The sequence below is a fragment of the Quercus suber genome, unplaced genomic scaffold (assembly GCF_002906115.3).
Source record: "Quercus suber isolate HL8 unplaced genomic scaffold, Cork oak 2.0 scaffold_745, whole genome shotgun sequence".
In the NCBI taxonomy this organism is placed as follows: Eukaryota; Viridiplantae; Streptophyta; class Magnoliopsida; order Fagales; family Fagaceae; genus Quercus; species Quercus suber.
Genome location: NW_027070182.1, coordinates 1 through 18236, shown reverse-complemented (window position 1 = coordinate 18236; position 18236 = coordinate 1). Strand labels below are relative to the sequence as shown.

Here is an 18236-nt window from a genome sequence, read left to right as displayed (position 1 = left end):
TGGACCCAAACAGACTTTACAACATTACAATCCCGAAGCGCATGTAAAATGGATTCACTACCTGACTGACAGAGGGGGCACCTAAGCTCTGTCATGACTCCTCTCCTAGCCAGGCACTCCTTCACTCCAACGCTATTGTGATAACAACGCCACACAAAAATTGAATCCTAGGAGGTAACTTCGCATACCAGATCCATTGACCCCCAAAGTTAGTAAGCCTTACCTGATTCACAGCTATCTTGTACGCTGACCCGAGATTAAACATACCATGCTCCGAGTCCTTCCAAGCCAATTTATCACTCCCACGTGATGCCATTGCAACTGGAATGGCCTGTAGCTCAAGTTTTATTAAATCTGGGAGCTCAAAAGAGGTTGTCGACCAGTCCCACCCATTTGCTGACACCACATCCCTGACCTTCAGATCAACACTTTCACAAGGAATAGGACCTTGAATAATCTGCCTCAGAGGGCCAAAATTTGCCCAATTATCTTTTTTTTTTTTTTTTTTTCATTAACGGCTATTTATTGCTATTTCTTTGGGCTATAATGCCTATATATAGCAATGCATGCATGTGAATTTTTTTTTTCTTTTTTTCTTTTTGTTAAAATGGGAAATGAATCTATACCATAAAAGCGAGAAAAGAGGTATGACGAGTGTTTTCTAACAAAAATGATAAGTTGCAAGTTGTGAGTCTTATTGATTGGATACGATGTTGTAAGTTAATGGCATATATAGGTTATTTTCCTTTAATATAAAAAACAAAGTTTCAAATGAATCTCTCTCAATTATTGTGAGTCTTGTGACTATCAAATTATATTATTTATTAAAAAAATTATAATTTATTTTTATATTAATTGAGAATCAAATTTATAAATTCTATTTCCAGCTCATTCTTTCTAAGCCAAAAAATAGTACCACATGCTTCATGCATGGAAAATAGGTGCAACTTGCCCAATAATTATCTGATATATATATATATATATATTTGTTGCATGAGCTATTCAATTTAGGGCTGTGTTTATTGCACACAATATATGTAAAGCACACTGCTCTCAAATATACTATAAATGTGACTTTATTTGAAAACGTGACATCAAATCATGTTTTTAGTGTATTCTTAGATTGTGTGTAAAACAAATTGTGTATGCTAGTTTTTTTTTTTCCCCTTCAATTCAATTTATTCCCCCACCCAAAAAAAAAAAAATAATAAGAAGAAGAAGAAGAAGAAGAAGAAGAAGAAGAGCGAGAAAGAAAGTGGGGATTCAACTTCTATTTGCATTCCTCCTGTTCAACTATTCATAGGTAAATAGTTGAATTATGATCTATCCAAAATTAGTACTGTAGCTTCTTGATAGCCTGATACCGTTATGATCAAAAATAATTCTGACTCATATATATTGGTAAAACGAGTCAAAAAATTTCATGATCATTTTTGTCTATGTAATGATTATTTCCCAAAGTAATTTATGTAAAAAAAAAAAATAATAAGAAGAAGAAGAAGAAGAAGAAGAAGAAGAAGAGCGAGAAAGAAAGTGGGGATTCAACTTCTATTTGCATTCCTCCTGTTCAACTATTCATAGGTAAATAGTTGAATTATGATCTATCCAAAATTAGTACTGTAGCTTCTTGATAGCCTGATACCGTTATGATCAAAAATAATTCTGACTCATATATATTGGTAAAACGAGTCAAAAAATTTCATGATCATTTTTGTCTATGTAATGATTATTTCCCAAAGTAATTTATGAAACGAGTCATAGTAAATTTCATCAACTTCTTGATATGAAACAAGTCCAAAACCCGTGAAGCAGGTTTCTTTAGAATTAATCATCATATATAAGTGGAAATTCATTTAATGCCACTGGAGATGGAAACTAGAAAATAAAAATAAAAATAAAAAAATAAAAAAAATCTAGTCATGAATGATGAAACAATAGAAATACTTTGCTTTCTGAGTGGATAAAGTAAAAGAAACATAAAAAATGTTCAATCAATTAAGATATTTTTTTTTAATGAAGAAAAACTATAGTACAATGCGCACGCAAGAGACATTTTGGTGGTGCTTTTATGTCCTGTCCAGATTTCAACATTATCATATGCGACACATGACCTTTCAATCTGCCAACCCAACATTAAAGGCAAACACTTACTTCTATCTAAACTCAATCCCCATTCCTTTCCTTTTTTCTGTTTTTTTTAATCCTTGTCCTAAAATTTATAGCTTTTCCTTATTCTTTTTTTTTTTTTTTTTGGGCTTTTAGTTATAAAAGTAGAAAGGAATTTGATTTTAAAGCTCTATTATATAGGAAAAAGAAGACCCTTTTTTTATGAGGTAAAAAGGGAGAACTTTGATTTTAAATTCCGTTATGTATGTACACTTTTATTATACAGTGTCAATTGCTACTGTAATAAGCCTTGCACGGATTGTAGTAAATTAATAATAAGACCAACTGTTGGATCGATCTTGTTGTTTAAATAATAAATAAAGGTATATACAATAGAATTATTTTATTCACATCTCACAATCACAAAGGCACCAATCAATCTCCCCAAGTCATTCGTCACAACTCACAACCATTCCCCTAAGCTTTAGCAATCTTGATGATGTGATAGTGGCCAAATTGATGAATTTGACTTCTTATTAACTATTTAAAAAAAAAAAAAAAAAGATGATGAATCTGTGACCATAAGAAAGGAATTTTTCTGGTACTAATCAATAAACAATGAATCAGCTATGCCAAAATTCGTGTAGATGCGGTTCAATATGCAACATGCTTCTGTTTTTTCTGTGTTTTTTTCCTTGGGTGGGTTGGTACATGTGCATCTAGCTAGCCACGTCTAAAATGAAACCTGCCGAATTTATGTACTTAAAAAAATATGTATATAAAAACTTCTAAATAGGGGGATGGGATGCAACCAAAGACAAAGAGAGGGAGTGGTCTTATACCGTAGGCCTAACTCCCTGGCATGTTTGGATTGAGAAGAAAAATAGAAGGGAAAAAAGATGATATAAGAACCCTTGTGATTAAAGACATTAAAATCATTTGTTTTCAAATATTACACTAAAGTTGATGTATATTAGACTGAACTGAGGATAAAATGTTTGTTTCAGGATGGGGCTGATAAAATAAGTTATAAAGGCTATAAAGTTGGATTTTTGAGGCTTTCAAAACGTACTTATTATCAACTATAAGTTTTGAGCTGAGTATGTGGTATACTTTTATTCTATACATTATACCAATTCATCTCTTTCACAACTCTCCGTTTTTTAATATCAAGCTCGTATCATATCAATTCAAAATCTATTAATAAATTATTTTAACATCGTATCAATTTAAAAATTTAGCATAAAAATTTGTATTCACATACTATTTGCTTATATATAATAAGAAAAATAGAAAGAAAAAAAAATATAGTACCATAAATTATTACACAACTTTTTTGTCATAGCTGTGATGTGGCAATGTGTAAATAGTGAAGAAAAAATTAATGGGTTCATGTGTAAGTTATAAACTACTCATAGTCTGTCACATCAGAGTTGTGAAATTAGTTTGTGGTCCTAGAATCACTTAGAAAATAAGAAATAGAGTGAAAAGTGGAGGAAATGGGGGAAAATATTTAGAGAGAGAGAGAGAGAAAAAAATATATAAAGAAAAGTAATGTGGCATTGAGTAATGCTACAACCATAAACAATTTTACAAATTATTGATATAACAAATCCTTATTGGTTCTCATCTAGATCCACTACTAACATCATTTTTTTACTTACAATAACCATTCACCACATCAAAAATTTGTAAAAATAATTTGTGATTTTAGCATTTTCCATGTGGCATTTGACAAGTGGAAAAACCAAGAAAAATGTTAAACAAGAGATGATTATCATCCCATATAAAATCTCAATTTTTCTCAAAATTGGCCAAAACAAACCAAAATTATCAGAATGCACCAAAACACACTAGAATTTGAAACAAGATGGAATGAAGGTGTTTAGGATACTAGTTCTAATACTGGTATCAAATATTCCACTCATTTTGACAAAAATGTAATGGAATTGACAACTATGCTCTACGCCAGTAAAAACCCCACAACGAGCTATGATAGCAAGCAAAATTTGGCATGTACTATAGCTTAGCAAAAACACTTTAAATGTTTGTTTATTTGTGTGTGTGTGTGTGTGTGTGTGAATACAACTCTTTTTTACAGTTGGGCTTGTCATAAACAAGAGCTTAGTTGAGGCAATGATCTTCGTTAAAGACCTTGATGATTGTGTAATCAATATAGTTTTCAAAGCATGGAAGAGGTTGACATTGCAACAAGCTATGTACATCAACGTTGATTGTGATGAGGAAAAGGTTGAAGCAAGCAAGGGAGAAGCCCAATTTGGAGATGGTGGTGGTCTTGCCTACTCTGCCTTTGCCCCATTGTAATTTTCACCATGTTGATTTTGCCTAATGTGATCTCCAATTAGGTTTTTTTGTGGTTGAGGAAGAATGCATATGTTTATGGTCATCGTGGGTGGTGGTAGCAATTAGTGGCAATGTGGTTGTCAGTTGTGGCTTTGGGTAACACCGTAGGGGTGTGCAGCCAGCCCACCAACCCGACTCAACCCAACCCGCTGGGTTAGCTTGGTTTTTAGGGCTTGGTGGGTTAGGTTGGGTTACAAAAAAAATTTTGATAGCTGGTCGGGTTGGGTTCAAGTTATAAAATTTCATACCTGCCAAACTCGCCCCAACCCACCCATATATTTAAAATATATTATATAATTAATCATTTTTTTTAAATAACCAACTCTTCCTATCGCCAATTAGTTCACACAAACCCTAGAACATTTTCTCTTAATGTGCTACCTCCCACTCTCCTATCCCACTTCACTCTCTTTTAAACTCTAACCCTTTCTTCCTCTGCTGAGCCACTGCCATCCATTAGCTATCATCACCACCTTGGTGGTGGTTTTATCTTTCCGGTGGTAGCTCTCTCTTCAGGTGTTAGGTAAAGTTTCTCAATATTCTCTCTCTCTCTCTCTTCTCGTGGTGGATCAATATTTATTTTTTGCTTTCTTGATTTCTTAGTTTTCTTTTTACTGATTTTTAAATGATTTTGCGTTGTCTCAACCACAAGTCTCTTTCTTACCTTGGTGGTTCTCTTTTCCAGTGTTAGGTGCAGATACTTGGGTTTCTTTCTCTTACTCTATTTCTCTTTTTCTAGCTTCTCTCTCTCTTCTCTCTTGCTCTATCTACTTATCTCTCTTGTCGTGGTGGATCAATATTTAGCTTTTGCTCTGTTGATTTCTTAGTTTTCTTTTGGTTGATTTTTAAATGTTTTTGCTTTGTCTTAACTTATAGGTCTATTTCTTACTCTATAATATTTTCTCTTGCCGACTTGCTATGTCCCTTTCACTCTATCTTGCTTTGCAGGTTTGTCTTTGTCTGGCCCACCCCCTATTGTTTTTACTATTGTTGTTTAGTCTTTAGTGTTGTTTGCCTTTAAGGAATTACATTGATATTAATTTTTGAGCTTTTTAATATATTTATATTTATATTTTTTTATGCTCAATTTAATAATAACAGTAATAAAAAAATTGTTCAATTCATGGGTTCAACCCGACCCGACCCAACCCAACTTATGTGGGTTGGGTTGAATTTTTTTTTAACCTACTATGGTGGGTTAGGGTAAAAAAATCCACTTAACCTGACCCATGCACACCCCTAAGTAATGGCATGAAAGTGATGATTTGTGTTGGTGGTTTGGTGAAAAAGAGAGTACGATAGGTAGGTTTGAAAAGATAACTTGCAAGTTTTTTTTTTTTTTTTTTTTTTTAAAGTGACTTTTATGTTAAAATTTTCCAAAATTATGCTTATTCTGATTGTGATGTATGTTTGTGTTTTGATTTTCGATAAACTTATGGCAACCACTTCTACATGATTATTGTTTTTTATCATCAAGTTAAGACATTAATTATTTTTTATTTTTTATATATGAGTGAGATTTGAACCACAAATTTCTTACTCGATGAATAAAGATTTTACTGATTGAACTACCTGAAATCCCGTCCCAAATATTGATATTGATTACTAATTACTCTTTACGAATTGTCTCTCTAATAAGGACAACATATTTGATATATATGCATCTAAGATATATTGTGTCTTCCCTTTATCAGTTGCAAAACTTGTATTTTAGTTAAGGTAGGAAGATAGAATCTTAGTTGGGCTTGTTCTAAATTTATGTGCAAATTTTTGACAATTTTATTATTATTTTTGCTTTGCTGGCTATGATAAGTATGCATGTCCATCTCTTGGGATTTTGATGTAAGTTTCAGCCTAGGATCAAAAACCTCATAGTTGATGTGTTGACGTGGGTGGCTTGAATTGCCACTGAAGCCCAAGCCCACTATTTGTATGTTGGTCAAGTATGACCAAATACAACTAGGAATACAATTCCTAATAACAGCCGACCAATGACACATATATATATATATATATTAGGTTTGTGTTAAAGGAGCAATAGAGATTATTCCAATTAACCTAGTGAGCAGCAGGCACATGAGAGAAAATAGAGAAAAGAGAGGCAACCGGCTTCTATTCTTATTGTTTTTGTGAGAGAGTGTTAGGGTGAAATTGAGATTTGGGTTTCTTGAAAGTGTTCTTGTGTTCTATTGTATCTCCCTATTTTTTTTATAGTGAATTTTCTCCATCGTTGCTGTGGAGGTAAGCAGTTTGCTGAACCTCGTAAATTCTTGTGTTCTTTGTATGCGCTTGTTATTTAATTTCTGCTTGTTTACTGTTATTGATTTGAGTCCTGGGGTGCTATCTGCACAACATGATGGTTCTTCCAGAGTTACAATATAGGGTGATTTCTATTAATTCAAAACATTTACTTAACAATTTTATAACAAAGGATGTAATGGTTAAAAAAATGATATTAGTAATGAATTAGATTAAAAACAAGAAACATTCTATAATTTAGGATTTATTGTAAAAATGTTGTGCAACGTATTTTTATTAATATTATATGGGTCATGCTAACAAGTTCCCTTAAGGTAATGATTAAAAATCCATTTTATGAAAGTTTTGACATCACTTTTATGGGAAATTAAAAAAAAAACTCTCAAAACATTAATTTTTTTCTTCTTCTTAAAATGACCATTGTCCTAAGGGCATTTACTAGCATTTCTTATATTTTACTAGTATGTTGCCTTGTGCTACCGCACGAGAATGGATATATTATTAATCATGAACTTATTCATGTTTAAAAGACTCAGTTAAGTCTAAATTCATATTATTAACCAGAAAATTTCATTAACAAAACTTAGCAGTATATATATTTTACACAGGAAGATGAACCTTGGTGACAATGTTTATCCAAAAGATCCATTCACACTTTTGAATTTTCAATCTTTATTGGTGATTGAAATTGTTGTAGCTTAAAAAATTTAAAATGAAAAAAAAAAAAAAAAAAACCTCAAAGTTGTACTCATTTTGTAGTTTTACGATGGGTCATTTTGTAACATGATGGGCATTTGTGTGAAGAAAAAACCTCTGAAGTTTCATGGCTGATAAAAGAAATTCTCTCCAATCTCTTTTTATATAGAGATGAGTTTGTGCGTGTTTTCATACATCCTTCATAGTTGTATTATCATGAAGCAGGTCCAATGGATTTAGATTGGTACTATCGATTCCCAAAGCATGAGTGTTTAATGTGTTATTAATTTCATCTCATTGGTTTCTGCACATGACAGCAAAATTAAAAATAATTAGATTGTACACGTGTATAGTAAAATTGGACTCCAATTTCAGATTCTAATTGAACAATTGGAATGATAATATATGATAGTAACAATAATAGGAAAATTCAAATAAAATTTCAGATTAAATTGTAACAATCTGAATAAAAAATTATAGTAGAGAGACAGGGTGGAGTGATCCACTCCAAGAAGGCGACCAAATTTGTGTAAATATAGAATAATAAATCTCTATCCGGAAAATTTATATTGTTCATAACCTTTACTTTCACTGAAAATTTTAAAAACATAGTGATTCACAGCTGCCATCCAGACATCTACAGCCGGGTCCTCTCCAATTAGCGTGAGATTCCATTGATCACTAAATTCCTTTGCAGCTGCAAAAAGTATCATCCATCGGTCCACAACAGTGCTTTCTTCATTGTTATAGGTATCAAACCTGAACAAAAAGCCAAATATAAGGATAATGAATTTTAGGCATAATGTGCATCTAATCACATATTAACAATTTATAACAAATGTAAAGATGCAAACTTTGTAAGTGAATAGTAAACAAAACTCAGTATCAGAACTAAGAACATAGTGATTCACATCTGCCATCCAGACATCTACAGTCGGGTCCTCTCCAATTAGCGTGAGATTCCATTGATCACTAAGTTCCTTTGTAGCTGCAAAAAATATCATCCATCGGTCCACAACAGTGCTTTCTTCATTGTTATAGGTATCAAACCTGAACAAAAAGCCAAATATAAGGATAATGAATTTTAGGCATAATGTGCATCTAATCATATATTAGCAATTTATAACAAATGTAAAGATGCAAACTTTGTAATTGAATAGTAAACAAAACTCAGTATCAGAACTAAGAAGAAAGCACTTTAATCCGAAACTCAGTGAAATGTAAAGATGCAAACTTTGTAAGCAATTTATAACAAAAATGCAAACTCTGGCTTTGCTATTTTTTTTTTGAAATTATGCAATGTACCAAAACCAAGTTCTTATCACCGATATTAATCTCTTTAGTTTTCACATTTGACTGCAAAATCAAGAAAAAACTTAATTAGCACAGTAACTCACTTGACCCGATACATAAAAGTGGTTTTAATAAGAATGAGCCCACATACATTTAGCCACATAATGCAAAATTCAACTTCAATTTACCCAAACCAAGTTCTTATCACCGATATTAATATCTTTGGTTTTCACATTTAACTGCAAAATTAAAAAAAAAAAAAAAAAAAAACTTAATTAGCACAGTAACTCATTTGACTCGATACATAAAAGTGGTTTTAATGAGAATGAGTCCACATACATTTAGCGACATGATGCAAAATTCAACTTCAATTTCAGATTCTAGACACATGGCACAAAATTAGAATTCTAATTTGGTGTGTACACATGGCACACAATTAGAGTTCTAATTTGGAATTCAATTTCACACTCACTCTGCTTCACCAATTATTATATATATAGATTACCTCTGTTGTTATTCCTAACATCTCTGGATCTGGACTTAGCATCTGTTTGGATATTAATGAAAAATAAAAATTATTTCACTGTTTAGCTTATTTTTGTTACTATTTATAAGTCTCATTGTACTATTTCAGTTAATTTTCACATTTATTTATAATACTTTTAATAATAAATTTTTAATTTTAACATAATAAACCGTTTCTAAAGACACTCTTAGACAGAAAGAGTAAAATATACATGCAGTGTTGGATCTGGATCCTGCATTTAAGTAGTAGCAGGCAGTGGCCGGCACGTTTGAGTTTTGATTGTATACAGCAGAGCTGACCTATCACCGCCGTGAGATCATAATGGAATGTAAAGATATGTGGGACCCAGTTTAGAATTTTTTTTGGATAATCACAAATCATGGGACCCACCAGTGCTGCTGTCGCCCATTTTACATTCTCTCTTAATAAAAGTCCAAGATGATGATTTTATTTTCAATTGATTTTTCTAGAAAATGGGCCATGAATTAATTAGTCGGTGTTTGTTTGATTAGAGGGCACATGGCTTTTCCTAGTGCCTTTTTTCTTATTATTTATTTATTTATTTATTTATTTTTTTAAAGCGGTTAATTCTGTATCATTGCACCGACATTCATTACCATGACCAAAGGCACCAATTAAAAGTCTAAAAATTTATATTTTAAGATAAAAGAAAAAGGTTAGTATAAAACAAAAACAAATTGACTGATTTTGAGAACCCCTTTTTTGTTTTCTTTTGATTAACCGCGTATATATTGTCATGAATCATGATGATTTTTTTTTTTATTGGATAAATCATGATGATGCTTAACTACTCATGGTGTTTGATTAGGTCTTAAAAAAAAGGCAATATATTATTAGATCACGAACATTGGTATTTTTCTGTTTTTGTTAATCGAAAATATATCAAAAAGAGTTTTACAAAATTTTCACCTAGAATGATGTAAAATCACATTAGAGTATATATCAAGCCACTTGTTACGCATGATTACGTGGAGTATGAAAATACATTATAACTTTAAAAGTTAGAGAAATGTTATATTCACAACATTTATACAATATTTTTACAACACATTATAGGTAGTTTTTTTTTTTTTTTTTGAGAATCACATTATAGGTAGTTAGTTGTTATTGGTTCAAATTTAAACTTACCACTAAAATTACTCTTTTATTTCACCAATAACAGCCCATAACAACTTACTATTTAGGATTTATATTGAAAATGTTGTTGACATATAGCATTTCTCTAAAAGTTATGTTATAACAAATAATACAGTAAGTTAAAAAAACCTTGTAGCTCAATTCGTCGGCACTTTCTTGTGTTTTTAACAAAGATATTCAAATTTTGAATTCTCCCAATCTCTCACCCCACTTATCGATGTATAATATGTACAGTTATACACCACGATAAGATAGAAAATCTTAAAAAAAAAAAATTCCAAATGAATATTATTGTTTAAAACCAAGGAAATCAAGCTCCCTCTGTAATTTTTTTCAATAAAAAAATTGATGATTATAATAGAAAGAATTAATTGAATTGTAGATGTAGCCATTAAAAACACGATAAAATGTCAGTTTGAACTATAATAATTGTTGTTTGGTAGACATGTTTAAACATATATTTTTAATTTTTAAACAATATTATACGCATTTTCTTACACTTTTTTATTCACACATATTTCCACACATATTTTCAAATAATAAAACACATATTTTCAAACACATACCAAACACCCCCAACGCTACCCCTATCACTAGAGTTCACTCCTCTGCGAGACTACAGATTCCAAAAGGCCAAAAGACAATCTTAACAATTCCCCAAAATATTTGTCACCTTTTAGTGATAGATGAACAGTCAATTCTAATGATTAGGCTAATGTAACATATATCGTATTCTGTGGAGGGTAAGAATTAGTGAAATCGATACTATAGCTTGGACCAAAAACAACATAAATATCCCTACAAGTCTAGTTAGAGTCGCTGCCATGCCGTTTTCAAAGCTAGCTAGATATCAGTGTTGATTTCTTTCTTCTTTAGTAAAATTGACCACAGAGTGGGTTTGCGTGAGTTTCTTGTTTTCAATGGTAGGTGAACCTTTATGTTACATGTTTCTCTCATTGTAGCTGTTATACCATTGCTATCATTATCCCTTGCACATCATTATGAACTGCCTACACTGCATAACATAATTAATTACATGGTAACACATCTATAATCTTCACGAAATTATGTCAACATCGATCATTGTCTAACCCTAGACAATAGATTTAGTATCATGTATGTATAACGTTAATTTCTTAACAAAAAGATTAATTTACATATATGGGGCTTCAAGTATATATGAACTACAACGTTTTAAAATTTCCCACTGTTTTCATACAAATTTGGTGGGGTCGCTTCACTCGCTTGTTCACTGGTGTTTGAGTGCTACTATTTAAAGGTGGTGATTTACCATTACACTCGAAATTCATTACATGCATATACTGATGTATCGTATAAAATCGATAAGATCCACAAATTTGTGTTTTAAAAGCATCCATTAAAAGTCTTACAATGTGGTTAAGCAATTACTTTATGGCTATCTTTTTGTACTGAGTTTGAGTTATTTTATCCTTAGCACTCTTTTATAACATCTTCTGTACTTTTTGAGAGTACGATATAAGTTTTTTAATAATTACAAAAACAGACATGAGTTATTTGTGCATGTGAGAAAATTTATGACAAAAAATAAAAAAATTTGAAAAGAGGAAAAAAAAAAAACTTGTGTTATAATGAAATGTGGCAAAAATTGCCATTGGATTTGATGTAAATAATAAATGCTATTGAGTTATTTAGGGATGTCCGAGGGTTGAGTTGGATTGGGTTTGGGCTCAACCCGCACCCGACCCGACCTAATTGGGTAAAGCAAATCTCAACCCATTGTCGACCAAAGAGGATGATCAAATTAGGCAGATTAGGTTTTCAACAGCTGGCGGTCGGGTTGTTCAACATCGGAGATCTGGAAAATGGCAAAGATCAAGCGATATAATAGCGAAAACTGGTGAAAATTTGGTGAGATGCTAGATTTGGAAAAAATCTCACCAAATCTAGTGAGATTTTGCCAAATTTGGTTGAAAATCTTATTGGATCTAGCTGAGGTCTTGCCAAACATGGCAGAGATCTTGTTGAAACTAGCAAATCTTGTCGGAAAATGCTTGGTTCATCGATCGGTTCAAGTGATTTGAGTTTTGGAGGAAGAGACCCACCATTCAACTTGCTGGTGTTGGTTTTTGGAGGAAGACACCTAGCATTGACCGCTAGAGTAGTCGGATTGGGTGACGGTCAACTCAGGTCTAATTCATTTGTACAAGTGGTTTGGGTTTACTAAACAACCCTAGAGTTATTGTTTGTGTGACTTGAGTTGTCAGCACTAAAATTATTGTCACCCCCAAAAAGAAAAACCTATTTAAGAATAAGAATAACCGTATTTCAAATGAATGTATTTTTAACTCCAATAAATCAATAAAAAAAGGTTTTATAATTTTTTTAAGAAGAACTGTATTTTTAGTTTTTACTAAGAAAACCAAAAACTCTCATCCATTTTTATTAATATAAATGAACTAGATTAAGGGTGTGTTTGGATTGAACTTATTGTTGCTGAAACTGAAAACTGAAAACTGAAAACTGAAAACACTGTAGCAAAATAATTTTTAAATGTGTAAATAGTACTATGGGACCCACTTTTAATATTTTTTATTATATGAACAGTGCATGAACAGTGCGTGAACAGTGCACGCACTGTTCATGCACAGCTTTTTTGTCTCCCAAAAGTAAAAAAATGCGGCAAAAAAAAAAAAAAAAAAAAAAAGGGGAGAAAACGCGTTTGCTGAAACGCAAACGCGGAATCCAAACCCCCCCTAATTTATCAAAGAAACACAACCAACTTCTAGTTATCTTAATTGAAAAGAGACCTAATTTTTTAATTTATACATCTAAAAATTAACTTATTTACAATTCTATAAAAATAACCATATTTGTACTGATTTTTATATATTTTTTCAAATCCAATAAATCAATACAAAAATATATTCTTACAAAGAAATTAGAAATACTTGTAAAAGAAACAAAAGGATCCTAAAAATATGTTTGGAAGTCGTATTGTTAGAATCCGACAAAGAACAGAGAAAAGCATAAGTAGCGGCTAGTTCGCGAATTCACTACGAATTTAAGGCAGTCGATTAGGCTATCCTATGATCCCTCTTCTTGTCTTTAATAAATCCTTTTGACTTGTTTTTTCCTTTCAATCTAAGCTATTTCTCCTCTTTCCAATCTCCCACTGATTTCACGCTTCTCTTGTGGCTCTCTCTCTCTCTCTCAAATTCAACAATCACAATAATAATAAATAATAATAATAAAACTGAATAAAATATTTAATTCAATACCAAGCCACTCTATCTCTATAAATTCTCTCTTTTTTCCTTTTCTCTTTCTTTCATTCCTTACAAGCAACCATTTATTCCTCTCTCTATCTAGGAATAATGGAAATGGAGGACTAGCTTCAAGCTCATCTGCTTCCACTCAGATCTGCTTCAATTTTTGATTTTTTTTTTGGGTCCCATAAGGTATAACTCTAAAATCCACATTAATCTTTACATAATTACGTCTCTCATCCGATTCAGCTTTTTATTTTTGCATTTCCTTTGTTTGCATGCTCACATTTCTCAGCTAGATTTTCTCATTTTCATTCTTTAATCTTGTTCATTTCCACAATTCTCACCCAGATCTAATGCAATCTCGTTGCTTCTGTCTGTTTCTCATTCCAAATTTTCAATTTTTTTTTTTATATTAATTTTTGGGTGGTAGAGAATGTTTCAGTGTCTTGCTATTGCGATTTTTTGCTAAGATCGTTGTAGATCTATTTAGGTGCCATCTCTTGGTATATTATTATTTTTATATGATTCTGAATAAGCTGCATGTATTGAGCTTCGAGTTTTTTGAATCTTATTGATTAACAGCTACCATTTTGATTGTGTAATTGGTATTGGCGTGTGTCTTTGTCTTTTTCTGTTGATATGTCTTCATTAAATGTTTGAATTTGGTAATGCATTTAATGGGGTTTTGTTATTACAAACTTTGGACCTGTCTGTATTGATTTTGCTATTAATGTTGTGAACTAATTAGATCAATGGTAAGGCAATTCTGTTGGATCTGTGGTGTTCTGTTTTCTCTTTGGTTTATGTGAGATGGGTTTGATTTTGTTTCCCATTTACAGGTGTTAAATTTTTTGCAGAAGTAGTTGTGGTGAGAGAAAATGGCTTTAGGGAAGTATAGTAGAGTAGACAATAGGAGATCCTCGTCGTCGAGTTACTGCTCGACGGTGACGATTGTCATTTTTGTGGGGCTTTGCTTGGTTGGGGTTTGGATGATGACATCCTCGTCGGTGGTTCCTGTTCAAAATGTGGATGTGCCCCAGGAGAGTAAGAATGAGGTGAGTGAAGCAGTGAACAAGAGCAATGAGGGTAATACTAAGCAATTTGAGGATAATCCAGGTGATTTGCCTGAAGATGCGACAAAAGGGGATGGTACTGTGAATTCTGAGAATAGCTCTAATTCACAAGAAACCCAAGAAGAGAAGCCTGAGGAAAAGATTGAAGAGAAGATAGAAGATAAGCCTGAGGAAAAGATTGAAGAGAAGATAGAAGAGAAGTCTGAGGAAAACACTGAGGAGAAACCTGGGGAAAGGTCTGAAGAGAAGCCAGAGGAAAAGCCTGAAACAAATGACGATAACAAGCCAGACGATGTTTCAAACACTGAAACAGGAAATGGAGAAAATAAAACAAAAGATAATGAAGAGAAGAATTCAGATGGGGGCGAAACCAAAAAAGATGGAGGTGAGAATGGTTCTGACGGACAAGGTGATTCTGAAGAGGGTTCTGGTGAGAAAAAATCCCAGTCCAAAGAGGTCGAGCTGAAATCTGATTCAAATGAGACTGAGAAGAAATCAGAGAACTCGGGCGAAGCAAAGGATGGAGAGAAGGTGAATGGTCAGATAGAGGAGAAGGTGGAGCAAAATGATAACAAGGAGTCAAATGAGAACTCAGGTGAGAAAAAGGAAAATGAACAGCCCAAAAACCAGAGTCCAAATGAGGTATTTCCTTCTGGGGCTCAGACAGAGCTTTTGAATGAAACTACCACTCAAAATGGGGCTTGGTCAACTCAAGCAACGGAGTCAAAGAATGAAAAGGAGGCTCAAGCTCCTACAGAACAGACTGGTTATAGTTGGAAAGTCTGCAATGTCACTGCTGGGTCTGATTACATCCCCTGCCTTGACAATTTGCAAGCAATAAGGAGTCTTAGAAGTACTAAGCATTATGAACATAGAGAGAGGCACTGTCCTGAACAAGCCCCCACCTGCCTTGTTTCTCTTCCCGAAGGATATAAACGTTCAATTGAGTGGCCTAAAAGCAGGGAAAAGGTATTCAATAAATTGATATGCAAGTGCATTTGTACTTTTTGCTTTCTATTTTTAGGATGAACTAATAAAGTGCATTCCTGCAGATCTGGTACTATAATGTTCCCCACACTAAGCTTGCGGAAATTAAGGGCCATCAGAATTGGGTGAAAGTGAGTGGTGAATATCTTACTTTCCCTGGTGGCGGGACCCAATTTAAGCATGGTGCTCTTCATTACATTGAATTCATAGAGGGTGTAAGTGATTTGATCCTCATAAACTCATTCTGCCCATTCTTGCTTCCTTAACTTTATACTATTGATTTGGATTCAACAGCTGGTTTCATTTTATTGTCTCTCTTCTTAATCCCCTCTTTGTCGGAGAGGGGTGGAAGTGGCTGTCCTTGTGTTACTGGAATATCATTCGATACATACTACAGAAGATTAAAATATGACTTTGTTATTATAATCTTCTTCCTTTAAAAAAAATTTATTTATTTATTTAATTTTTTTAAATTTTAATTCATGTAATGGTAGATGTTAGTATAAAACTATGTTTGGGAGTTTATATAGAATGGAATGGGTAGATCGTAAAAGAATGGATTGGGATATGGTGTGTTTTCTCTAGTGTGTTGGGGAGTTAATAAAAGAGAGAAACGGAAAGAAAAGAAATATGTAATTTTAGTATTTTACCCTTCACCTCTTATTTGTCTTTTCTTAGAAAGGGACAAAATCAATATTTCACATCCATTTCATTAAGGAATGAGTGTTCCTTCCACTTTCATTTCATTAAAATTATGAGTGTTCCTTCCAATTTTATGAGGAATGCTTAGGAGGGAATGGAAAGTAAGTAGCATTTCCGCCTAGCTATTCCATTCCTTCCTACAAAACTCCCACATAGGAGAATAAATGAACTGTTCCTTAAAAATCCATTTCACTCGTTTAATTCCTCCCAAACAAGCTGTAAGAACTTTTGTTTCATTCATCTTTTAATGGATCATTTGGAACTCTGGACACCAATGAAAATCGTGTGTATGTGTGGACATTTTTGGTTATGATTTTATAAAAATTGTTAATGTTCTTTGGCAGTTGATGGGCACATGTTGCTTCTTTCAGAAATATTATCATGTTTGAAACCCAACTTAAGTCTCATACAACTCCTTCCCATTAGTACTTCCATCTGTTAATTAGGAGATTCTTGTAGCTAGAAACTTTATAGCAGGCATCCGAAACTTTATAGCAGGCATCCCTCACTAAAAGATGTAAAAGGTGGATTCTGCACTCCCTTAAGAATACCTAAATAGACTAAACATGTAATGCTTTACAATGATTCCTAATTATATTTGCGACTCTGATTATCATCTATATGCAACTGGTTCTGGATCATATATATATATATAAAATTCAATACAGCTGACATTATAATTGATTATTTGATAATTGCTTAACTAGACATGATCTTTCTGCTACCTACCTCTTAAATTTTTATTGTTATGATGATATCCATCTGTTTGATAAACACAATATCAACATCAATAGCATGATACAGGTTGTGCTTGTGCCTGATATTGCCTGGGTGAAACACTCTAGTGTAATACTGATTGTTTTTGTTTCCTTTTGTTGAGGGGGGGGGGGGTTGATCGGTTGTTGATATTCATCATATGATCTGCGCAATGCATTTTTTAATCTCAAATTCTCAATGAGGATGACAGTTAAGCTTTGAGTAAATTTTATTAGGTGAAGAAGAAAAATGACTAGTACACTTTTCCTTGACATTGTTGAACAAATTTTGCTCAATATCAATATCTTGATTTATGCAGGCTGTGCCTGATATTGCCTGGGGAAAACGCTCTCGTGTAATATTGGATGTGGGATGTGGGGTTGCTAGCTTTGGAGGCTTTCTCTTTGATAAAGATGTGCTTACTATGTCATTTGCTCCAAAGGATGAGCATGAAGCCCAAGTGCAATTCGCACTTGAAAGGGGAATTCCTGCAATATCTGCTGTAATGGGCACAAAGAGACTTCCCTACCCCAGCAGGGTTTTTGATGTTGTTCACTGTGCGCGTTGTAGAGTTCCGTGGCACATAGAAGGTATTCCGGTGGCTTAAGTTTGAGAGTGGTGATTGAATTAAGCTTGAGATTTATCTTAATGGTGTTTCTCCCTTACTAAATTTGTAATCTTGTTGAAAACGAATATTTTGATGTTATGGGTCTTGAACTCGGCATTGATAGATTGCGGTTGATCCACTGGGGTCCATTTCGCAATTTCTCTTGTTTTGGAAATTAAACTTCTAATTGCCATATGCAGGTGGTAAACTTCTTTTGGAACTAAATCGTGTGTTGCGACCTGGTGGTTTCTTTGTGTGGTCTGCTACTCCAGTTTATCAGAAGAACGCTGAGGACGCTGGAATATGGAGTGGTAGGTTACACATAAATCTAATGTCTTAAAGCCTTGACAAAGATTGAGTTGGTTGATTGAATCTAACCACTTGTGCATTTTGTGGGTAATATTTGCAGCCATGAAGGAACTGACAAAAGCAATGTGCTGGGAAACAGTTTCAATTAG

The 18236-nt window shown here is 33.1% G+C and overlaps 1 protein-coding gene across 1 annotated transcript; it reads left to right on the top strand.

Moving 5' to 3' along the window:
- Nucleotides 1–13470: 13470 nt before the first annotated feature.
- On the top strand, nucleotides 13471–18231 carry LOC112030662 (probable methyltransferase PMT26; the record flags this gene model as incomplete). Its single annotated transcript, XM_065766795.1, has 6 exons — nucleotides 13471–13842; nucleotides 14493–15695; nucleotides 15779–15928; nucleotides 17491–17761; nucleotides 17979–18089; nucleotides 18188–18231. Coding segments are annotated over exons 2-6 (1740 nt in total), but the record flags the coding sequence as incomplete, so codon positions are not given.
- Between the last annotated feature and the right edge of the window lie 5 nt (nucleotides 18232–18236).